The sequence below is a fragment of the Balaenoptera musculus genome, chromosome 19 (genome assembly GCF_009873245.2).
Source record: "Balaenoptera musculus isolate JJ_BM4_2016_0621 chromosome 19, mBalMus1.pri.v3, whole genome shotgun sequence".
Lineage (NCBI taxonomy): Eukaryota > Metazoa > Chordata > Mammalia > Artiodactyla > Balaenopteridae > Balaenoptera > Balaenoptera musculus.
In genome coordinates this window covers 14,417,511-14,441,271 of record NC_045803.1, presented here as the reverse complement: position 1 = coordinate 14,441,271, position 23,761 = coordinate 14,417,511, and the positions used below count along the sequence as shown (strand labels likewise).

Below are 23,761 nucleotides of genomic sequence, written 5' to 3'. Positions count from 1 at the left end.
CGCACGCGCTAACTGAGCCGCTGGGAAGAAGTCACGTGGCAGCCGGAAAGCGTGGCAGCAGCCTCCAGAGCCTCCCCACACCTTCATCGCGCCTCGGGCTGGAGAGAAAACAAAGACGTAGTTTCCGCTTCCGCCAGCTCTTCCTCTTCCAGTTCTCGAGGACGCAGTGCCGGCAGGGACTTCGGCTGCAGCCCTGGTGTGGGAGGCGACAGCATCATGGCGATGTTCGAGCAGATGAGAGCGAACGTGGGCAAGTTGCTCAAGGGGATCGACAGGTCTGAGCCTGGTCGGAGGGAGCGCTTCTGGCCAAGAGGGTTGGAGGAGAGGGTTTTCTGGAGACAGCAAGGGGTGGGATTTTTCAGTCATCCTGGGGGACATGTTTAAGGAAAGCACTGTAAAGGCCTAAAGGCAGGAGGTAGCCTTGCCTACCGCTCAGTCTCCCCCTCTTTAGTTGCCTTAAGCCCGCCCTCTCTGCTCCTCAACTTTCCCTCTATCAGCCCCTCAGTTTCCTCTCTCTGTTCCTCAGTCTCACTGTGTCTCTCAGTGCCTCTTTATCGCTCCCCCTTTTTTCCCTCATGTCATTCATTGAACACATGTTTACTAAAATCTACTCGGTCAGTTCTGGGCAATGCTGCGGACCAGAGGTGACAAAAACAGCCAAAGGCCATGCTTTCATGCAGTTCCTAGTTCAGAGTCCAGGCAGACCAGACAATAGACAGTGATAGCCAGGAGTGGTCAGAGCGGTGATGGGGGAAGCACAGGTAGATTGGTCGGGGCTGGGATGAGGGAAGCTAGGCAGGAGAGGATGGGGCTAGACCACAGTGGGGTTTGGGGACAGAAGGAAGGGGTGGGTGGCAAAGATGCCCAGGGGGCCAGGTATACAGGCTGCAAGGGCTGGTTGGCTGAGAGATTGAGGAGGCATCCTAGAAAAGACCCCAGGGTTCTGACGGGGTTTAGAGCTTAGGCTTAGGTCTGGGATGTGGATAAGCTTCAGTAGAGATTATAGAGCTGATTCAATATTTGGGTAGAGCAAATGGCCAGTGACAGATCTAGAGGGAGGGAAGAAAGGAAGAGGGAGGAGCAGGCTACAGTGCCCCCCACTCCCCCACCGGGTTCCATAGAGTGACGGCCTCAGCTCTTGTCTCCTCTTTGCTTACCCATCTTGTTTCTCCTCTACTCTAGGTACAATCCTGAGAATCTGGCCACCCTGGAGCGCTATGTGGAGACACAAGCCAAGGAGAATGCCTATGATCTGGAAGCCAACCTGGCTGTCCTGAAGCTGTGAGTGTCTGCCTCCATTCCCACCCCCATGCCAGTAGCCAGCACGCCCACCACTGGGTGGGGTGGGAGTTGGGGGTAGCCTGCAGGATGTGGCTTCTCTCTCTTTTTCAAAATTGAAGTATAGTTGATTTACAATGTTGTATTAGTTTCAGGTGTACAACATAGTGTTTGGATATTTTTATAGATTATGCTCCACTTAAAGTTATTATAAAATATTGGTTATATTCTCTGTGTTGTACGTTACATCCTTGTATCTTATTTTATACATTGAAGTTTGTACCTCTTAATCCCCTGTCTTCCCCTATTTTGCCACTCCCCCACCCCACTCCCCTCTGTTAACCACTAGCTTGTTCTCTGTACCTATGAGTCTGTTTGTTTTGTTATATTCATTCGTTTGTTTTATTTTTTAGATTCCACATAGAAGTGAAAACATATGGTCTTTGCCTTTCCTTGTCTGACTTACATCACTAAGCATGATATTCTCGAGGTCCATCCATGTTGTTGCAAATGGCAAATTTCCATTCTTTTTTTTTTTTTAATGGATGAGTAATATTCCGTTGTGTGTACGTGTTTATATGTACCACATTTTCTTTATCCATTCATCTGTTGATGGACACTTAGGTTGCTTCCAGGTCTTGGCTATTGTAAATGGTGCTGCTCTGAACATTGGAGTGCATGTATCTTTCGAATTAGTGTTTTTATTTTCTTCAGATCTATACCCAGGAGTGGAATTGCTGGATCATATGGTAGTTCTATTTTTAATTTTGGGGGGAAGCTCCATACTGTTTTCCATAGTGACTGCACCAATTTACATCACACTAACAACATATGAGAGTTCTCTCTTCTCCACATCCTCGCCAATGCTTTGTTTTTTTTTGATGATAGCCATTTTGACAGGTGTGAAGTGATATCTCATTGTGGTTTTGATTTGCATTTTCCTGATGATTAGCAATGTTGAGCATCTCTTCATGTGCCTGTTGGCCATCTGTATGTCTTTGGAAAAATGTCTATTCAGGTCTTCTGCCCATTTTTTAATAGGGTTGTTTATTTGTTGGTATTGAGTTGTATGAGCTCTTTATATATTGATATTTTGGATAGGATGTGGTTTCTCTTAATGTGCAAGACTAGGAAGCTAGAGAAGTTGGGACTGGAGGAGGGATGGCTTTTTAAAAAAAACACACATACAGCCTAGTACATAAAACGAATGTATAGTTTAACAAGCAATTATAAATGAACACCTATGTAATCACCATCCAAATTGAAAAACTGAGTGTTGCTAGTGCCCCTGGTCCTTTGCCCCATATGCTTTGTGCCAAGCACCCTGACCCTGGTAACCACTCTCGTGGTGTGCTCTCATGGCCTGGCTTTATGTGAATTTACTGCGTGTGCGCGTACACACGCCCACATACACACGCACACATTCACACGCATCCTGATTAGCTTAGTTCAGGTTTGCCTGCTTTGACCTTGACATAAGTGTAATTATACAGCTGGAGCTCTTCTGCGTCTGGCATCTTCCACTTGGCCCTGGGTTTGTGAGATCCATCCTTTTTCTGTGTGGCTGCAGTTTGTTTGTTGTCATTGCTGTATAGTGTTCCATGTGTGTCTGTGTCTTAACTATCTGTTCTCCTGTTAGTGGGCGTTTGGTTTCTTCCTCCTCAGTGCTTTATTGACATACTACCAGCTGTGTAATTTTTATAGCTTGCATAGCCTCGGTTTTGCCATCGATAAAATGGAGATAACGACACTTGTATTTGTGAGGTTGTTTGGGTGGTTATTGGTGATAACCGCTGCTTAGTGAGTGCTCCCCGTGTGGCAGCTGCTGTGCTGTAAGCTTTGTGTGTATTAACTCACTTAGATGTGAGTTAATTGTGAGTTCAATTGCCCTTGAGAGCTAGATATGGTTGTTATTGTCCCCTCTTCCAAGGGAGGAAGCCGATGCACAGAGCATTTAAAATAAGTAGTCCGCTAGTCCCCACCAAACAAACAAACAAACAAATAAATAAATAAAACAAGTAGTCCAAGGTCACTCAGCAGTGAAGTTTAAACCCAGGCAGTTGGCTCCAGAGCCTTGACCACTACTGCAGACTGCCTCTTATGTACTCATTTGTTTGTGGATCACTCAACACTGTCTGCCTTACTGCGTGGTTGTGAGGGTTCACTGTCCCCATCTGCAGAGCAGGAAAGTAGGGTCAGGGAGGTTAAGGTCACGCAGCCAGGGATCGGAGCCCAGGCGTGTCCAGCTCCAAGACTCTGGGCCGAAGCAGTGGGCAGCCTGTCTGGCACCTGGTGAGGCCCAGGGACCTGGAGACGACACTGCTACTGTGTCTCTTGTTCCCCTTCTCAGGTACCAGTTCAACCCAGCCTTTTTCCAGACCACAGTCACCGCCCAGATCCTGCTAAAGGCCCTCACCAACCTGCCCCACACCGACTTCACGCTGTGCAAGTGCATGATCGACCAGGCCCATGTATCCTTCCCATTTCCCGGGCTGGGTGTGTGGGAGGGGGCGGGGCAGGCCAGCTGAATTCATGGGGAAGTGGTCTGAGTTCAGCCACAGACACTGAGCTCTGAGCCTGGCCCGGTGCTGGCTGGGACTGGAGCACCATGGAGGCTGGGGAAGGCCTGGCCCCCTGCCCTCACGGAGCTCACAGTCCTGTGGGCGAGACCTGTCCTGTCGGTGACAGCCTGAAATAGTCAGGGCTTGGGGTTAGAGGGCAAGAGGCACCTGAACCTGCCTGGATGCTAGGAAAGCTTACTGGAGGAGGGAACATATGGAAGATGAGGAATTAGGTGAAGCGGTAGGGAAGGGTGATCCAGGCAGAGGGAATAGTCTGTAGGGAAAGGAGGAGGAAAAGAGCTCAGTGCTGTTTTTCAGAGGCAGTAGAGGGAGTTCGGCATAGCTGCGCCACAGAATTGGTCAAACTCAAAAAGGGCACTGGGGAGCCGTAGGAGGCTTTAAAGCTGCAGAGTGATATGGGTAGATTTATGCTTTAGAAAGATTCCCATGAGGCTTCCTCGCTGAGTAAAGACCACCAGGCAAAAGGCAGGAGCCATGAAGAGCTAGATTGTCAGCTGAACTTCATTGTATGTAAACCTCAGGGCCTGGCACAGTGTCTGGCACAGTGCTGGTCTTCAGTGAAGAAATACTGAGTGAAAAATCAATGAACTGGCCTGCTCACTGGCGGCTGGGCTGAGAAATGGTCTTCCTCATTGAACCTGCTCTGCCAGGTGTGTCCATGGGAGCACCTGCCTTCTGAGAGACTGTCCACCTTCCCCAGAGGTCTGTTCCGGTGGCTTAAAAAAGGCACGTTGTCCACCGTTCAAAGTACAACAAAGTGTACAGTGAAAAAGCCAAGGCTTCCTCCCTCCCCATCCCACAGCCACCTACTCCCCTCCCCGAAGACAGCAGTTGTTTGCAGTCCTTGGCTACCTTTCCACAGATACCCTACAGGTACGTAAGTAGGGGTGTTTATAGACACATATTCCTCCCCGCCCAAATGGTGGGCTGTTACACACGTCGTTCTGCATCTTGCTTTTTTCTTATCACAGTGTGTCTCATCGCTTTCTCCATGTCACTTCTGTAAGAGGTGACTCGATCTCAGTGTGTGGAGCGGCCACGGTTGAATTGTCCCCATCACTGGGTCATTAGGGTGTTTCTCACTTTTGCCATTACGAACGTGCTGCGGTGCACAGAAGGTGGGCGGCTGGTCTAGGGTCAGCAGCAGCCTCCTCGGGCTGCAAGGCCTTTTGCCCTTAACGCTTCCTCCCAGCAAGAAGAACGGCCCATCCGGCAGATTTTGTACCTCGGAGACTTGCTGGAGACATGCCACTTCCAGGCCTTCTGGGTAACTTCCCTTGGGTCCGTGGGCAGGGTGGTGACTGGGCCGTGCGGAAAAGACTGCTAAAAGTCACGGCCATGCACATTTGTTGGCTGCCTCCGTGGCAGTGGGCCCAGTGCTCAGAGCTTTGTGTGTGTGGTCACATGGAATGGTCATCCTCACCCGGAGCCAGGACTCCCAGGTCCTCTCCTCTGCCCGCAGAGCTCAGGAGCGTGCTCGTGTGGGCACGTGCTCTCTCTCCCCCGCTCCCCCTCTCCCGCTCGCTCCCCCTCCCCCCCTCCCTCTCTCTCCCCCTCTCTCCCTCCCCCCTCCCCCCCTTCCCACATTCTTCCAGTAAAAGTCCTCCATCCTCTACGTACTCTTCCCCCCTTTTCTTGTTCTAACTGAGCCTGGCCTCCCACTCCTGCAGCTTCCCAAGTGGGAGGCCAGGTGGTCTCCTAGCTTCTCACTGCCACTCCCAGACCCTTCTCCCCTCCCCCACCCCCAGCCCTGAAGCGCCTGTGTTAGCACTTCCTGCCCCACTTTGTTGGTATCAGCACCCCCCGCCCACCCCCCATGACTGCTCCTCATTTTTGTGAAGAATTTAGCTCACTGCCACTCTTTACCACTCCTGTCTTTATTCTTAGATACTTGAAAGGGCAGATCTGTGATCCTTCCCCCACCCTGACTTCTCAGTTTCCGGATTTCTTGTCCTCCCTGTGTCCCGAGCCCCTCACTCCCAGTCACATCCTAGACCAGTTCTCAGCACATTGGACCCCTGCGGAATTAAAAAAACAAATACTAACACGTGAATCCTGCCTTCACAGAATGTGATGTAATTGGTCCAGGTGTGGTCTAGGCTTAGGGATTTTAAATACTTATCCTTGGTGATTCTGATCGCCGGCTAAGGCTGGGAGCCACCGGCCTGTACTGGTCTTCACCAGTAACTGCCTCCTCTTCTGCCCATGAATGTCAAACGTTTCCACCCTCGGACCACTTCCTCCTCGCTTCCCAGCTCGCCCCCATGAGGTCAAGTCTCTGACCCGACATTCTTGGGCCTGACCAGCAGCCCCAGTCCTCTGTGCTGCTTCCTCCTTCAGCGCAAGTCGCGCGCTCCCCCCCCCCCCACACCTGTGTCTGAGGGGACGCTCCAGGCTGGAGGAGACCCAGCAAGCGACCCAGACCCCCGGGCCTGGGGCCTTGCTTCCCTCCCCCTCGCCTGGACGGCCTTTCACAGCTGCCCATCACCACCAGTTTCTCCCCACCTCAGCTAACGATCGATCGGGCTTCTCATTTCATGGGAAAATAGAAGCAGCCAAAGCAGAACTTCCTGCCCCTGGCCCCATGTCTACCGGCAGCTGACGGAGCACTTTTCTGTTTTCGTGGGCGACCTGTCCCTCCTCCCATCGCAGGCACCCCTGCTCCGGTGCACCGACCCCCTTCCCTCGCCCACTCAGCAGCAGCACACCAGCCGTTCACCCCAGTCTCTGATAGCAGCAAACTTGGCCTTCCCGCACTCTTTCTGTCACCACGGAACACGTCCACCGCGCAGTGAGTTCTAGCCTGTAAAAGAGAATGCTCCCTGGACCTCCACACTCCCCACCAGCTCCGCCTCCCACCCGCTTCCTCTGCTCCCCTTCCAGCCATGCTCCCGGCTGGGGCGCTGGCTGGCCCAGTTTGCCCAGGGCTTTCCTGGTTTTCAAGCTGAAAGTCTCACATGCCAGGAAACCCTCAGTCTCAGGTGAATCGGGACTGTTGGTCGGCCCGCCCCGGGGCCAGGTTGCCTGTGCTCGGCCTCCCCTTCTCCCCCTGCTCACTTGAACTCACGCCATTCAGTGCATTCAGGCTTTTATGACCAAGCCTCTGCCCCCCCAACCCACGCGCAGGCCGTGGAACCAGTCTTGTTGAGACCCACAGTGACGTCCCCATTGCTAGATCCGGTAGGAAGTTCGCAGGCCCGGCTCAGCTGCCAGGCCAGCATCGCTTGGCCTCCGGGACAGCGGCTCTCCTGGCTTTCCTCCCGCGGCACCGGCTGCTCCTTCCCGTTGTCCTTGCGGGTTCCTCGTTTCTCTCACTGATGTTGGGGGGAGCCCTGGCTGGGAAGGTGGCATTTGAGCAGAGGCCTGAAGGAGGTAGGGGTGCTAGCCGTGTGGGAGGAGAGTTCCAGCCCCCAAGGCAGCCGGCGCAGAAACCTTGAGGTGGGCGGGTGTCTGGAACTTCTAAGGGGCAGCGAGGAGCCCCTGTGGCTGGAGTGAGGGGGTGAGTGGGAGGAGGTGGCGGGCAGATCCTGGGGGGCCTCGTGGGCTGTGGTAGGACTGTTGCCCTTTCTCGGAGATGGGAGCCAAGAGGAGGTGGGTGAGTGTAGGAAGCTAATCTGTATCTGTCTCCTCTCTTGGGACTGTGGTTTCTGCCTGCCAGGTTCAAACCCCAGCTCTGTGACTTTGGGCAAATCACTTAGCTGCTCTGAGCCTTGGTTTCCTCATCTCTAAAATGGGCAAGGGACTTCCCTGGCGGTCCAGTGGTTAAGACTCTGTACTTCCACTACAGGGGGTGCGGGTTTGATCCCTGGTCAGGGAACTAAGATCCCACATGCCGCGCGGTGCAGCCGGAGAAAAAAATAAAATGGGCAAAAAAACAGCAACTGTTCCATCATAAGGTTGCACACAGAAGGAGGGCTGGCATGTGGGGTGAATGCTGGGGTGTTCACTTCTGTTAATGTCAGTGTTAATATTCTTTTTTTTTTTTTTTTTTTTTTTTAGTGTTAATATTCTTGACATTATTGATGTTAATGTTATTTCAACATTGTAAATCCCCTCACAGCAAGCCCTGGATGAAAACATGGACCTCTTGGAAGGTATAACTGGCTTTGAAGACTCTGTCCGAAAATGTAAGTCCCTCTCTGAGCTTGGGCTCCCTGCTGCGGGGGAGGGAGTGGCAGCAGGGTTCTGGGGGTGGCCCTTCACCATCTTTGCCCCTAATGTCCGCAGTTATCTGCCATGTTGTGGGCATTACTTATCAGCACGTTGATCGCCGGCTGCTGGCCGAGATGCTCGGGGACCTGACAGGTGAGGCCCCCTCTGGGTCCCTAGTGCCCGTTTAGGAGGTTGGGAGTGAGGAGGGCGGTGGGCCTCAGCCAGCTTCTCAGATGGGCCCACCCCTGCCTCACCAGGTCATTATTGAAGGCCCAGGGAGGGAATAAGGAATTAGTATAAAACGTTCCCTTCCATGGCGGGGATCCTATGGTATTCATTCATTAATTCTGCGTAAATTAATTCAATGCCTGCTCTGAGTTCAAGGCCCTGGGGCCACGGCAGTGAACAGCACAGAATGACTCAGGTTCGTTCTCGTGGAGTTGGCAGAACAGATGACAAATGACGATGTACATGTCCAGTGGGAATTCATGCATGACAGCCCCTAGAGAGGGCTGGGGCGGGCGAGGGGCGGGGCGACAGGAGGCACATGGGGGTGAGGAGGTGCAGCGTCCGACCGGTTACCTCAGCGGAGTGAGGCGGGCAGCCTGAGGGCAGAGCGAATGTGAGGCTCCTGTGTGCTCACAGAGCAGCCAGGAAGCCCTAGGCTGGAGCAGGGGGAGCGAGGGGGCGGAGCTGAGGGCAGAGAGGTGGTGGTGGGAGGGGCTTCACATACTGAGGGGCCTCCTGCCTGAGGACTTTGTCCTTTACCCTGAGTGAGATGGAGCCACTGGAGGGTCTGAGCAGAGAGGGACATGATCAGATTTATGTTTTTAAAGATCCCTCCGAAAAGAAAAAAAAAATGTGTGTGTATTTGCTCATTTTGCAAAAAGAAACGCAAGAAGGAAAAATAAAAGAACTAAGGAAAATGGTTACTCCCTGGGGGCCGAAAGTGAGAACAGGGAGGAGAGTGGTGGGTTGGGGGAGAGATTTCTCTGAGTACCATCTTGGATAGTTTTGCCTTTTGAGCCAGGTAGGTTTTTTGTGGGATGTTTGTTTGTTTTCAGTGGAAGCTAACTTTTAGTGGGCACTTTGCGTCAGGCACTATACTAAGTGCTTTACGTCGGATAGATGTTTTACATATTTAAAAGTGAAATTAAATCAAAAGGGGATGAAACAACCCTTAGAATTGAATGTAAAGAGAAACAGCTGAATAATAGTCATGCAGAAAAGAATTATTTCAAGGAACAGAATACTTCTCTGGCTGGGCAAACTTACAGGCATATTTTCTAAAGGCAAAAAAGAGCTGCAAAGAAATGCTTAAACCTGGTGCCATAAGCTTATTGTTAGTGGTAATGATGACATCCTAATTTTAAAGCCATTTCATGTAGATTGTGGGGAAGGGCAGGTAAGTAAGTACACTGCTGTCCTAAGGAGCCGAGCTTTTAACTGGGAGAGGTAAATAGACAATGAAAGGCGGCTAAGACAAAAGCCCTGTAATGGGAAGGATGAGAAGGCTAAGAGGCTCCCTCTGGCGGCTGTTCGGAGAATGAACTGTAGAAGCACCGGGCCGGCAGCAGGAGACCAGGTCGGCTGAAGGCAGGGAAGGAGGGGAGGACACCTTGGCCCCCCGGTGCTGTGGGATCAGAGTGCGCAAAGCCCCTGTGCTGCTGTGTCCCCTGCAGACAGCCAGCTAAAGGTGTGGATGAGCAAGTACGGCTGGAGCACTGATGAGTCGGGACAGATCTTCATCTGCAGCCAGGAAGAGAGCATTAAGCCCAAGAACATTGTGGAGAAGATCGACTTTGACAGTGAGTGGTGGCCTGAGGCCTCAGGCTGTAGGCCTGAGGAGGTGCCCTTTGACAGACCAGGGCTGGGGCCCCAAAGGACCCCGGTAAATAAGTTCTGGTTCAAGGCCAGGAAATTGGCATCTGCCAGACTCCCCTGACCTCTTCGGTCCCAGGCTGCCTGCCCAGGGAGGAATGGCAGAGGATGCTGGGTGTCCTCCCCTGGAATTCTGGGTACTGTATCCTGCTCTGAAGCACTCAGTAAGACTTCCCGGGGTCTGGAGGGGCCTTGTAAGTAACTGAACAACACCACGATAGGCACCTCGTGGAGCTGTGAGTGTGAAGTGAGACAACCCATGCGCACCACTTAGCAAGGAACCAGTCCCACAGCTCACTGAATGTTACCCTTGTTGTCACCATCACGCATACGTTACCTAACACAGACTCCACTGGCTGCTCAACTGGAGCAAACTTGCCGTTCCATTAGCACACGCTCTCTCACCTTTGCGCTGCATGGATGTCTTGGAGTGAGAGAGAACCGGGGGACAGGGAAGGGCTGCTTCCTTAGGCCCTGGGCCTCCTCCCTGCCCTCTTGAGTGTGGTTCTGGTGTTTTAAAGGTATGGACTGGTACGGTGTAGCCTCTGAGTACAAACCAAGTTGCTACTTAATCGAGAAACAAGATTGAGCGGGCAGTCATCTCCACATTTGGGGGCTGTGGACCCTCACTCTAAATGAGATGTGCCCACTGGGTGGGGTTCTCTGAGAGAACTCACTGGAGCAAAGGGTTCTGCAGTGAGGAGATGCAAGTTCGGTGCTCAGAGTGTCTTGCAAACAGTACGTAATAAATGTCACTATGACGGTGATGATGATAGCAAGCCACACTTACTTAGTAACAGGCACTGTTCTAAGGCCATCATTTAATCCCATAGGGCAGATGGTTCTTACAGGTGGGAAACTGATGTTTAGTGACTTGCTTGAGGTCACCCCTGCCCCCCACCCCCACCCCCACCCCCGGTACAGGGCAGAGCCGCGACTTGAGCCTAGGCCTCCTTGTTCCAGACTCCAGACTTTTAACTCTACTGCCTTTGTGATGGTGACTGAGGGGGTTTGTGATCATCTGCCCCTAAACCATCATGGGCGCTGTGGTTGGTGGCTGGAGGTTCGTCTCCCATTCTGCTCACGTTGACCCTGGTCTTCCCTTTCAACAGGTGTGTCCAGCATCATGGCCTCCTCCCAGTAACTTTGCAGGTGTTTAATAAAGACTTGTTGACTTCTTAGCCCTGTTATCTTCTCGTTGGCTTCCTGACTCTGCCCCTCTCCCACGGGGTGGGGACCGGGAGCAGGCCTCGCATGGCCCTGTGCTGGGGCCACCTCTGTTCTGGCTGCCCACACCCACGTCCACCAGCAGCCAAGCTTCCTTTGATCTCCTCCTCCGCCCCGACCCAGCAACTGACCTCCATCACCACCTTCCTGACCTGTCAGGTCACAAGTGGAGGGCACGCAGCCGTGAGTCAGCAAGGAGGGTGTGAATGGGCTGTGGGTGAGTCAGCAAGGAGGAGGGTATGAATGGGATGTAGGAGCCCAGCCCTGCACCTGGGGCTAGCTTGGGCCCTTCTGTCCTGAAAACCTAGGCGAACAGGTGTGGCCACTGGGTTCCTGGTGAGGGAGAGAGAGGCACCAGCTTTGCCCTTGGCCCTCACGGATCCAGCCACTAGTGGCCCCGAGGCAGTGGCTGGAGGGGTGAGCTGGGTGGGGGGCGGGATTCTGGCTGCTTGCTCAAGCGGTTTTGTGTCCTTGCCTTCTGTTCCTCAGTTTCCTCATCTGTGAAAGGGGGAGAATGATGCACCCTTGTCAGAATTATGAGGATTCTGTGAGCTCTGGCCAGTAAATTTCTCAGATCAGGACCTAGCCTGTTTTTGGCGCTTAGAAAACTGGAGTCGTTAATTTCAGGGTCAGAAGAGTTTGTTCCCAGTGTTGCAAACTAGTCCCCAGCACTCTTCTGTTTGGTGAGATTTTTTGGGATTTGAGGCCAGGCCGTTTCCCCCCATACCCCATGCCGAGTTCCAGCCTACAGTGGCCAGGAGGCCTAGCACACGTCACATGATCCTTAGTTGGGTTGGTTATTCGCATTTTGCAAAGTATTCCAGACATTCTGGCAGAGTGACCTTAGGTTGGTTATTCGCATTTTATAAGGTATTCCAGACTTTCAGGCGGAGTGACTTTGGGCGGGTGTCTTCACCTGTGAGCCTGTTGCCTGCAGGAAGAGGGAGTGGGGACAACGGTGACTGGGGAAAATGGAGGAAATCAAATGCCACAATGGATGCACATCCCTTTACATAGACTGCAGGTGCCCCTGAGGGAGCGCCTCATTCTCAAATGACCGGTATGTGTGGACTCTGCCCACGGAAAGGGCAGGTGAGCCTGTGCTGCCAGCCTTCCCAGCCCTCCACACTTGCCAGCACTCACACCCATCGTTCTCTGAGGGCCCTGACTTGGGGAACCAGGGCCGAACGGGACACCCTTTGCCCTGGGATCAGACCTGAGCAGGAGCCAGGAATTAGGACATGCCCAAACCCTGGGGACAAAGGGTGCTTTTGCAGCTCAGGAATTGGGAGCTAGCTCTAAGGGGGGTAGAGGGAGGGGAGACTGGGGTGCTGTTACCCACCCATTTGGTTGTGTGAGTCAGCAAAAGGCACCCGTTCTGGGTGGGCACACTCCCACTCACCCACGTAGCACTTGCCCTTGTGTAGGCTGCAACGGGCCATGGCCACCCTGCAGGGGAGGAGGAAATGACCTTTATCTGTTTTGGAAGCCACAACTTGTCCTGCTTTGCCAACCTGCTTTTGCTCCAGGAGGATCATCCTTTGAGCAGCTAAGAGGCCTGGCTCTGCAGAACGACTGAGTTCAAACACCAGCCTAGTGACCTTTGGGTGTGTTAGTCAACCCTTCTGTGCTTCAGTTTTACAGCTGGGGAGAGTACCCACTTCAGTCATTGCTGTGAGTTAATGCACTCAACTTGTCACCTGTCATGGTGGCTCGGGCTTAGGACTGCTGTTTCAGCTGCTTCCACAGTCACCTCTAGACATCCCAGGACCTGTTCATGTTCCTACTCTTGAGAGGATGCAGCCCTCTCTCCTTTGTTTCATCTAAGTAGCGTTAATAATGGGATACAGCATTTATTTGTTTTAATTCAACATTTATTTACTTATTTATTTTGACCATGAGGCTTGTGGGATCTTAGTTCCCTGACCAGGGATTGAACCTGGACCACAGCCATGAAAGTGCTGAGTCCTAACCATTAGACTGCCAGGGATTTCCCAGTAATGGGATACAGCATTTAATAAGTTCTGACTGAAGTCTTGAGAACTCCAAGAAATGGTGATGTGGAAATGGTGAACCTAATACCAGGACCCACTGGCCATACCCTTCCTTCACTCAGGGATCTCTCCCTGCCCCCTCTTCTTACCTGCTGCGCCTTGACCCTCCATAAACAGTAGCTATTATTACTGCACTGTCCATGGATGGCTGCTGGGAAGTGGCCTCAAAGCTGGCAATTAAAGGGAGCCTTTAATTTAAACCTCATTGGCTGGGGACATCCACTTCATCTCTGAGCCCTTGGTCTGGGAGGTTTCTCAGTGTCAACCGGGAGCACGCAGGGAGGGGCAGATGGCCCATTGTTTGAGCGGCCTTTCCCTGCCCAGCGAGCCCAGCACAAGAGTCCTGGGCTCGTTCTGCAGGTTAGGCAGGAAGAGGGTGCCTTGCCCCAACCCAGCCCCAGCCCAGCCCAGCTTTGGAAACAGCCAACACCCGCGTCTTTGGCCAGGTCATGGCATTACCTGGGAAAGTGGGCTGCTACCTAGGCCTCATCCCCTTCCTTTGCTTGCCCTTGGATCTCTTCTAGTGCCTTTGAGAGAGGAGAGGAGAGATCCTGGTAGCTCCCATAACCTGGAGAAGCCATGTCTTCTAATCCCCATCCCCAGCAGATGACTGCAACACAGTCCTTTTGTACTGCCGGTCAGGCTCTGCTTCAGTCAAACCCTTACCTTCTTACCTTCCCTAACACCCACCCACTCCCCTCAAGGTGGCTCTAGGTCCAAAACCTAGAGCCACCTTGAGTCTTGATTCTTTGCTCTTTCCCACCCCTGCCTCCCACCCCCATCAAATTCATGACACTAAGTCTTGGAGGCTCCACTTCCCCACATCCTCCCACTGCCTTTCCTCCTCAGCACTCTCCTCCTTCACCCTCTTGTCTGTCTGTCCAGCCTCGTCAGGACCATCGCAGCAGCCTCCTCACTGGGTTCCCTGAACTCACTCCACCTTCTACAGTTTGTTCCCCTTGTGTGGCCAGACGGACCCTATGGACAGTTGAATCAGACCCCACCCCTGCTTGCAGTCCTCTCCTAACTTACCATTGCATTTAGAATAAAATTCATTATATGTCCCCACTGTACTTAGAATAAAATCAAAACTTCTTTTCAGGCAAAAAAATAGTAAAAAACAAAATAAACTCCTCAGATACTTCAGTATGATTTTAAGTCTATTCATTCATCTGGGATTTATTAAGCTTCTGTCTTGTGCCAGACACTGCTTCAGGGGCTAGAGATACAGCAGTGACCAAAACAAAAGATCCTCACCATTCATGGGCTGACATTGTTGGGAAGGAGACAAACATGATAAGTAAACCAGTCATGTAGTATATGAAATGGTGATCAGTATTCTGGAAAGAATAAAGCTGGGAAGGTGTGGGATGCTATTTAGAAAAAGGTGGTCAGGGGAGGTCTCACTAAGGAGGTGGTATTTCCGCTGATCTGCAGGTGAGGTGGCTATGAGCCCTGGGGATCCAGTATCCGGGGAAAGTGTTCCAAACAGTGGTAACAAGGTATCACCGTATACAAAGGCCCTGAGGCTGGAGCATACCTGGTGTGTTGGAGGAACAGCTAGGAGGCCAGCAGTGTGGCGGGAGCTCAGAGAGGAGGGGGAGAGTGGGAGGTGAGCTGGGATAAGAATGGGGACCAGGATGACCAGGACGTGGAAGACCTTGTGGGTTTGACTGAGGCCCCAGGAGTCTCGGTTATTTCAAAAGCTGGGCTGGGCTGCACCAGGGCAAGGAAGACTCCAGCAGCCTTTCCTCCTTTCCTTGACTTTGACATGTGGCACCAAAGGAAGGTTCTGAGCAGGGAGGGAGGGACTTGATCTGACTCAAGTGTTCACAGGCTCCTTCTGGCTTCTTGTGAGAAGGAGAGTCGGGAGGTGAGTGGAGGAGCAGGGAGATGGTGAGGAGGCTACTGCAGTGGTCCAAGCGAAGACGAGGCGAGGCTGGACAGGACCAGGGTGTGGCCGTGGGGGAAAGGGGAAGTGGGTGGATCCCGGACGTACTCTGAAGATGGAACTGACAGAATTTCCTGAAGAACTGGATGTGGGGCGTGCAGACAAAGAGGAGCCAAGGAGGACTGCAAGCTTTGCTGCCTGCACAGCTGGAAGGATGGAGGCGCCATTGACTGGGATGGGGATGACGGTGGGGTGACCAGGTCTGAGAGGAAGACGAGGAGCTCAGCTTTGGATATTTACACTTGACATGCCTCAGTGTAACAATGTCATTTATCTGTTATTTATTTGTTTATTGTTGCACACCCCCCCCCCCCAATATTAGCCACTTGAGAACTAATCACATTTATCATGCTCAGCACCATATCGCCAGCACCCAAGAACAGGGCCTGGCACACCAGTAGGTGCCCAATAAATGTTTGTTGAATGAATGAAGATAGACAAGTCCAAAAAATCCTCTACCTTCCCCGTCAGCCAGTATCTATTCCAGTCTACCTAACTCCCATGTTCATTTCGTGAATCCCCCAGATGTTTGTTCAAATGTTCTCCTTCTCCGCAAAGGCTACCCTGAGTACTTCGTTTACGTTCCAGCTCTGCTTGATTTTTCTCCATAACACTTACCCCTTTCAATATATATGTACTTAAAATTTTGTTTGTTGTCTCCCTTCACTAGAAGGTAGTTCCATGAGGCCAGGGAGTTTTGTCTATCTTGTTTCCTGGCAACGCACACAGTAGGCGCTTAATAAATATTTGTTAAATTTCTGTTACTGAATGGGAATACAAGCCACGCCTCAGCAGGTTCAAGCCTGATGTCGAGACCCGCCTTACGAATCATCCATGCTCTGGCCCCGCCCACACGCAGAGGCCGCGCGCGCTCACGCGGGAGAAGGGGCGCGGCTCGTCCATGAGCTGAAGGGCCGAGGGGAGGTGCACTCTGCGCAGGCTCCGAGCTCCCCGAGGCGGGGTTTCAGTGCGTTTTGGCATAGGAGGCGCGCGCGCGAGAGAGGGCGGCGGCGGCGGCGCGGTGCGCAGGCGCAGCGAGCAGTGCGCAGGCGTCAGCGGAGGGCGGGCTGAAGCAGCTGAAGCGGCGGCGGCAGCGGCGGCGGCGGCGGCGGCTCGGGCAGAGGGGCGGGAGCAGAGGCGGGAGCGGACGGGCTCGGGAGAGGCAGCGGAATGGTGGACTACCACGCGGCGAACCAGTCGTACCAATACGGCCCCAGCAGCGGGAGCAATGGCGCCGGCGGCGGGGGTAGCATGGGCGACTACATGGCCCAGGAGGACGACTGGGACCGGGACCTGCTGCTGGACCCGGCCTGGGAGAAGCAGCAGCGCAAGGTGCGCGGCCCGCGGGCCGAACGGGCTGGAGGGGGGCTTCCGAGGGAGGCTGGGGGCCGGAAAGGGGCTGGGAGGTCCTGAGACGGAATTGGAGGGTCTGTGGTGAGAACTGGGCGTCCTGGGAATAAACCGGCGGGTCTGGGAAGGGGTTTAGAGTCCTGAAGAGGAGTTGCAGAACTTGAGCAAGGAACTGGGAGTCTGAAAAAATAATTGGCGGCCGAACAGGGAATATGGAAATCAAAAACAAGGAATCAGGGAGCCCGATGAAGGAATTGGAGGGTCTGGGCGGGGAATTGGGGGAAACCGGCGAGATGATTGGAGACTCTAACATGGAATGGGGTCTGAGGCGGGACTGGAGGGTCAGGATGGACTGGGGGTGTTCAGAGGGAAACGGGGGAGTCCGGAATTTGTGGGTCAGGATAGAATTAGGCATCGGGGGAGTCTGAAGAGCTCCAGTATGGAGGGGGTTATTTTGATTGCAGAATCCTCTGAAGAGGGTTGGAATTGAGGGAGCCCCGGGTTGGGGGACTTCTAAAGGGGATGAAGATTCTGGAAGTCTGAAGATGGAGTAGGGGTACCAAGGAAGGGATTATGAAGTCTGAAGAGTAGTGGGAGGACTGGGGAGACTGGGGAGATGGAAGGAGGAGAGGGGCTGAGGAAAGAAGTGGGTGTGAAAGGACCCGGAGCTTGGGGGGTGAGGACGGGGAGGGCTGCTAAGGAGTTCCGGGACTCCGGGTCTGAAGGGAGAAGTTAGGGAGCTGTGAATAAGAGGTTTTGAAGGGGGTGAGTTTTATTTGGGGTGTGCTGTTCTACAGGGAAGAGGAGAAGATTGGGAGATAGGAAGAAGAAGAGGAATTGATGAGGCCGAGACCTCACTGATGAGGAGAGGCCGAAGGGGGGATACAGAGAGTATCTGGAGTGTTTTGAGGAGGGGTTCTGAAGAACTGATGGAACGTAGACAAAGCTCAGCAAAGGGTTGGCGGCGCCGGAGGCTAAGGTAGCCTGGACAAGGTGAGGATGGCGGGAGAGAATGAGCGGAATGGCGGATGGTGGGAGGGAGGTTAGAGTAGTAATGAAAGTCTCATTAGAAAGGGAGTGTGTGATGGATAGGCTGAGAAAGGAATCTGGGGGTGGGGGCTTCTGGACATGCAGTCCCGGGACTGGAGAGAGTGTGTGTGTTGTGAAGGGAGAATAAATTGTTTGGGGAGGAAGAGGTGAGAGTGTCCAGAAGAATTGTGTCTTTTGGGGGTGGTGGTGAAGAGCTCTTTCTAAAGCAGGGTCTGTTTTCAGGTGGCACGTTGGGGTGTTGAAGCAATTTGCGGGGTGGGGGGGACCCACGGTGGGGAAAGGGAGATCAGAAGGAGTGGGAGGCCCAGAGAAGGTGGGGTGTGTGTGTGTGTGTGTGTGTGTGTGTGTGTGTGTGTGTGTGTGTGTGTGTGTGTAATCCAGGGTGGTTGAGAGGGGAGAGCTCCAAGCTGATAGAAGAGAGGGTTTGAGTGTGTGCAGCAAGAGCTAAAGAAAGGAGGGTGTTGAGTGGGTGTGTGTGTTGGGAGGGGGCTGTTTAAAAGTGTTGTGTGTGAAGAGGGTGGGAAGTACTTGCACTTAGAGGCGTTTAATATGTTCCGGAGATCGGAATTTTCTTCCTAGGTTTGTTGTCAGCTCTGTGGCCTGGAGCAAGACCCTTGATCTCAGGGCAGTTCTGTCATCTGTGAAATGAGGAGGGGTCGAAGGGGTCCCTTCTGTGATTCTACAAGGACAGATGTGTGTGGTGTTGGGACTTCGGGAGGGTAGCTTTGGTGGAGCTTCCTCAGGATCATGGGGGCCAACTCAGGCAAGGGGCTTGAGTGGCAAGTGTGGCTGGAAGCCTCTTGAGGGTGTGAGTTGGTGCTTTGGGGGCTCTGTGCAGGCAGCCCGGGTTGGAGGGGAAAGGGTGAAGGGAGCAGCTGTTCCAGGCAGCCTGGGGTGGAGCCTGGCATGACCTTGGGTAAATTACCAACCTCTGCTTGAATTTCCTCATCAGTAGTTGGGGGGGGTGGGTGGCGGCTTGATGGTGGTGTCCTTATCTGTTGCCCCACCTACCTCCGGGTGGGCAGGTTGAGATAATCTGACATAAAATTCTTTTTAAGGGGAGAGACCTAGCCTGCAGTCTCAACTGCAATTTATTGCCGGAGGCAGTGCCGGGCTGGAAAAGGTTAAGAGTTGCCAAGAGACTTGGAAAGTTGGGAGGGGAACAGGGGGCCACAGGGTTGTCTTTGAGCATGTCTGGGATCTGTCTTCTCCAGCTCCAGGTGCTTGGGGAGAATGAGCTTCGGAACATTTTTACTCAGGTGGTGGGAGTGGGGACCTTCCCTTTTCCTCCCTTCCTGACTTCTACGACTCCCAGGGTGACTCCCTTTGCTAGCTCACTTCCACTCCCTTCTGGGAGTTAGGGTGTGTGCTCCTCCGTGGTTATAGTCTCCCTTGCACGCTGGGTGAGGCTGAGGCACCATTCAGGCCTGGGCGGGACCCCCTAGGGGACTCACCGGAACCCCTAGGCCTTGCTGCTGTTGTATCATCCTCCCTCCTCCCTTCCACAAGGACCAGGCAAGGTTCAGGGAAAGGGTGGCTCACAGCCCCTCTAATACTAAATGTTTTAGATTCTCAATAAGGGGCAGATTCTAGTGTGTCCTGCTTTATACAACTGCGACAAATATTTACACATAGCTGTACTTTGGGGGGAATATCGCTTCACTGCTGTGCACCTACCTATTATGGGGTGGGGATCCTTTCTGAAGTGGGAGAAGGAGTAATGGAAAGGAATATATACACAAGTTTGTGCTGTTGTCTTCCTTCTAAGAGGAACCCCCCACCCCCATTCCCCCCAGACAGGCTGGCTGGGTTTTTCTGCGCTGCAGTGTCACTTTAGTGAATGACAGATTGCCCTTCTTGCCCCTCCAAGGCTGAGCCACTGGTCACAGGGAGAGTGGCAGTACTGTGAGTGTCCTGTGCGTACTCTCATACCCTAAAAATCATTATCCAGGATAGCTGTAGGCCCTTAAAGCGTGTGGAATTGAATTCTTCTAGGAATTAAGCAAGGTTTGGCCCAAGTCAGGGTGCGTGTGATTCCTGGTGGTTCTCACTTCTACCTGAAGCCCTTCTAAGGACCCTTGTAACCAAGGCATTACCTGATAAGTAGCTTATGCAACAGTTCTGATCTGGGAAGTCTCTATGTGTTTTCTCCAGGGGTGTGGGGGAAGGACTGGTCTGGCCTTTGAGCAAATTCTTGAGCAATTATAGCTCTGGGCCAGAGTTCTCTCTCCCAGTTTCTGAAAGGGGCCTGGGTAGCCCTGCCCGCCCTGTTCTGCTGGACAGGTGACGTCACCTGATAGCTGATCTAGAACTTCTCATCACAGCAAGAGGAATTGCCTCCTTTGCTAAGGTTGCCTGTTCATTGAAACATCACTGCTTACAGGGCCTCAGTGTTTAGACCCTGACCTTTGGCTCGGGCTCTATTAGATTTGAGTTAATTATTTGAAAGTTCTGATGGTGTCTTGTTTTTCTCCAAGTAGGGTTTGTTGTTTTTTTTTTTTTTCCTTAGGCTGATGATAGAGACCTCAAAGTAGCCATCTGTTATTTTGTTCCATTACTCTAATTGCTTCCCTGTTAGGATCTGGCTAAGACTAGCAGATCCTTAGCAGTTTTAAAAACTGAATAAGTTACATACCAAAAACAAAAACAAAAACCAAAAAACCTAAACTCAATTGTCATCTAGAATTAAAGACTGTAAATATGTGAGGGCAGCAGGTATCCTGTTTGCCTTCTTGGGAGAGGGGTAGGGGAAGCTATCAGCTGCTAGCCTCTGTCCTCCCCCCCCCCATGTGTTTTAAGAACAGGGCTTTTCTGATGACTGCGGAAGAGATGAGATGTGGGAGGATGGCCTGGGAGTACAGCGCCCCTTGTACTCACTCACACTCACTCAGCTGAGAGTTGAAATCCGGTTGGTGCCATGGAGTGGCGCCTGTTGCTTCATCTGATTCCTTGCGCTCCAGGGCGTGGGCCCAGGATTGCCCTCTGCCTTTTGAAACACCCTCCCTGAGACCAACAAGGAGGCTGCTTTGGCAGCCGGGAGCTGACTCACTCTCCAGTTGGAACTGGTGCTAAATGGTCTCCTTTAATGGCAGCCGATTGCCTGGCCTAGAGTGGGATGCCTTGTGGGAAAAGTTTGGTGAAAGTGTTGGAGGAAAACAACCCTGGAAATGAGGGTGGGGTTTTAATATCCAGGTGCTGCTGGTGCTATTAAACTCCTGAGATGCAGTCCGGGAGGTCAGTTAAAATGTAGGCTTGCACTCTCAAAATGTCCTCTTAATCAGATGTCAGGGGAGCAGGGACAAGTCTGGATTCCAATCTTAAGCCTCTGGGGTGGGGAGTTCTGCCGCTTAAACATATATTCCAGTCACGGCTGACTTTGGCCAGACAGCACCCTTCTACAGCGTTAACTGAGTGAGTAGTACAAGTTATTTGGCAGTGCTGGTCTAGCAGATGACAGCGAAGAGAATGGAGCCAGAAAGGAACTGATTTGGGGAAGGCTCAAGGAATTTCTGAGACTGTTGAGATGAACGCTTTTGGCTTTTGCCATATTGATTTATAGTGTGCTGGGAATTGTACAAGCCTTTGACCAGATCTTAGGGTTGTTCTTTAAAAAAAAAAAATTCCTTTGCTCTTATTTTTGGGGGAGGGGAGACGGAAAGGGCAAAAATAAGGAACAGCTGTTTGCTCTGGTATCACTTGCTCATTCAGGTTTTCTGAATGGCTGAATTATCAACATGTTTATCTCTTGTCTGGCATTTGGTATATTCTAGATCAATGGTTTCCCCAGCTTTATCCTTATTTCCTTCACTTAGTGATGTCTGTGTTTTCATCAGTCATGGTCAGTTCCCTTCCGCTGCCTTTATTTACCTATTTATTTTACAGAATAGCAAACGCACTCACGTTACCTTGTTTAAGTCTCCCTTCCCCCCCTTTTCTTTTTTCATGGAAATAGGAGGCAAGTGATAGCAAGTTGGTAATTCAATGGCAGTGGTAATTGAAACACTGACCTACTAAAAGGTGGGTGGAAGCTTCTACTTGAGCAGCTACAAATCCTGTCATCCAGGGAGGTTTGAAAGAAGCCTTTATGTCCTGGGTAGTTTGAGAGCTCAAAATCAGTCTCCTTTAGGATGAGGTTAAACTTTGAAACATCAAAGCATCAAGCGCAATTATAAGGAAACTTAGTTTTACAGTGTTGCCTGTCTAGACGCCAGAAGTTGTTATAAAGTGTCTGAAAGTGGCACAAGTAACACTTGCTTTTCTTCAGGAAGGTTTATGAGTTACATTTTAGTCAGTAACCCAGGTATCAGGGAGTGTAGGGTTCAGTGAGTTAAGAGAAACAGAATCATTTAAAATTCCAGCCTCCCTTTAAAGAGTGATCTTATTGGGAGGAAAAATTAACCCGCTGCTGGGAGGAGGATCCCGCCTCCTCCAGAAAGTGAAAACTCTGCATACATTTAACTGGCAAGAGTGACCTTTATCAGTGCTTGGGAAGTTTTGTCCAAGAAGTGGTCTCCCTGGGATTATAAAAATCCCAGAGACATTTGTCTTGGTGTTGTGCCTTTTTTGGTTGTGTTGTTCTTTCATGTCCCTCCCCCTCCCCTTTCCCTCGTAAACAACAGATGCATTAACTTGGAATGTCCACGGAAAGTCTTTAAAAGCTGGTTGGTGTAACTTGGTTGCCTTCTCTTTACTCCGAGCAGGAGTTACTCCGGAAGAGGCCAGTGGCCTTTTTTCTTAGATGTAATTTACTGAAGTGGTATCTAAAAGTGAGTGAATAGAGCTGACTTGGGATTTGCTATTTGCCACCTGTTTCTGTACTGGCTCCTGCCTTCCTGGAGTGGGATGAGCCCCATCTCCCCAAGAGCGAGGGACCATCCTGTGTTTCCAGAAGGGACAGTGGTTCTCCAGCCAGAGCAGCCCTCCTCACCCCCAACCCACGCTTGTCTCCGTATTTCCTAAACTTCAGTCATTTGTGATTTTTCCTTAGCCACTTTTGCTTTTATATACTTAATAATATTCTTTCAAGTCAATTTGCCCTTTTAAAAAAATAAATTATTTATTTATTGGCTGCATTGGGTCTTTGTTGCTGTGTGTGGGCTTTCTCTAGCGGCAGTGAGCATGGGCTTCTCATTGCTGTGCGGAGCACGGGCTCTAGGTGCACGGGCTTCAGTAGTTGCAGCACGCAGTCTCAGTAGTTGCAGCATGTGGGCTCAGTAGTTGTGGCTCGCGGGCTCTAGAGCGCAGTCTCAGTAGTTCTGGTGCACAGGCTTAGTTGCTCCGCGGCATGTGGGATCTTCCCGGACCAGGGCTCGAACCCATGTCCCCTGCATTGGCAGGCGGATTCTTAACCACTGCGCCACCAGGTAAGTCCCTGCCTTTTTTAACTTAAGTTTTAAAGGGGAAATTTATATGAGTATTGCAAATGGAAAACCTAGCTTCCCTGGCCGTAAATAGAAGGAAACTGCAAAAGTAAACAGGCTGAAAACAAAACAGTGCTGTTAAGTTCTAGCTAGGCACTATTCCTGCTGCAGGCTCTGGGCCTGAGGCATGCTCCCTTTGTTGTTGAAAGGAGATTGGCAAGTGTTGGTGAGGTGTTAGAGACCCAGCGTACCAAACAGAGACTTTCTCTTTGATCAGAAGGTTTTCAAGAGAATCAAGGGGAATAACCTTCTCGCTGTTGTTCAAGGTTTAATGGAGAGTGTGGGTAACCCTTAAAATCTCCCATGTGTGCGTGCCGCACTTGGAAAAAACTTTATCTCACTTGACCCTGAAACATTCCGCGAATGGCGGGGCAGAGTGACTTACCCAGGAACACACAGCCCATCCTGCTTGCCCAGCGTCCCACTGTACTACCCTTGAGCAGGAGTGGATGGCACTGGGTTTATCTCTGCATTCAAATGTTAAGATTTCTTGGGTTCTGGTTTTTTTTTTAAGTAGCTAGGGCCATGTTCTAAATACAAGAATTGTGGGTTTATCCCTTGCTACTCACATCGCTTTTTCTTTTTAAGGCTCCAGCTTTCTAACGCTTGTACACTTAAAGTTTGGCTGCTCCCATGAATAAACCACCCTGCTACCCTGTCTGGGTTTGCGTCCTAGATTCAGAAAGGAAAGCAGTGCCCTCCTGCCAAGTTAAGAAGGGCTGATTTAAATGTTTTGCTTCCAGATATCAGAGCAGAACAGATTCTTTGTCTCCTATGGAACTATAGACATGGGGCAGAAGTAGTTGGAAGGGGCAG

At 51.7% G+C, this 23,761-nt stretch overlaps 2 protein-coding genes across 7 annotated transcripts in view; both read left to right on the top strand.

The window, feature by feature from the left end:
- The first annotated feature begins 19 nt into the window (after window positions 1-19).
- Window positions 20-11,083, top strand: EIF3K (eukaryotic translation initiation factor 3 subunit K). Its single transcript, XM_036834590.1, has 8 exons — window positions 20-275; window positions 1,183-1,281; window positions 3,629-3,749; window positions 5,053-5,127; window positions 7,921-7,987; window positions 8,088-8,165; window positions 9,695-9,820; window positions 11,006-11,083. Exons 1-8 carry the CDS (start codon window positions 217-219, stop codon window positions 11,035-11,037), a joined length of 657 nt encoding a protein of 218 aa, XP_036690485.1. The 5' UTR covers window positions 20-216; the 3' UTR covers window positions 11,038-11,083.
- A 5,144-nt stretch (window positions 11,084-16,227) lies between these two features.
- Window positions 16,228-23,761, top strand: part of ACTN4 (actinin alpha 4) — a 73,288-nt gene continuing 65,754 nt past the window's right edge. For 3 of the 6 annotated variants that reach the window (XM_036833606.1, XM_036833605.1, XM_036833608.1), the window contains exon 1: window positions 16,229-16,457. In XM_036833606.1, the coding sequence (XP_036689501.1) occupies window positions 16,296-16,457 (162 nt within the window). In that variant the 5' untranslated portion in view covers window positions 16,229-16,295. Of the gene's footprint in view, window positions 16,458-23,761 lie in introns of all 6 variants that reach the window. The other 3 variants (XM_036833607.1, XM_036833604.1, XM_036833603.1) reach the window with 3 other exon arrangements.

Bases quoted from the DNA above. Each gene is read 5' to 3' on its own strand.
- EIF3K (XM_036834590.1), top strand. From the start codon at position 217: ATGGCGATGTTCGAGCAGATGAGAGCGAACGTGGGCAAGTTGCTCAAG. The intron at 1,282-3,628 runs GTGAGTGTCTGC...TCCCCTTCTCAG, and splicing joins AACCTGGCTGTCCTGAAGCT to GTACCAGTTCAACCCAGCCT. The intron at 3,750-5,052 runs GTATCCTTCCCA...GCTTCCTCCCAG, and splicing joins GCATGATCGACCAGGCCCAT to CAAGAAGAACGGCCCATCCG.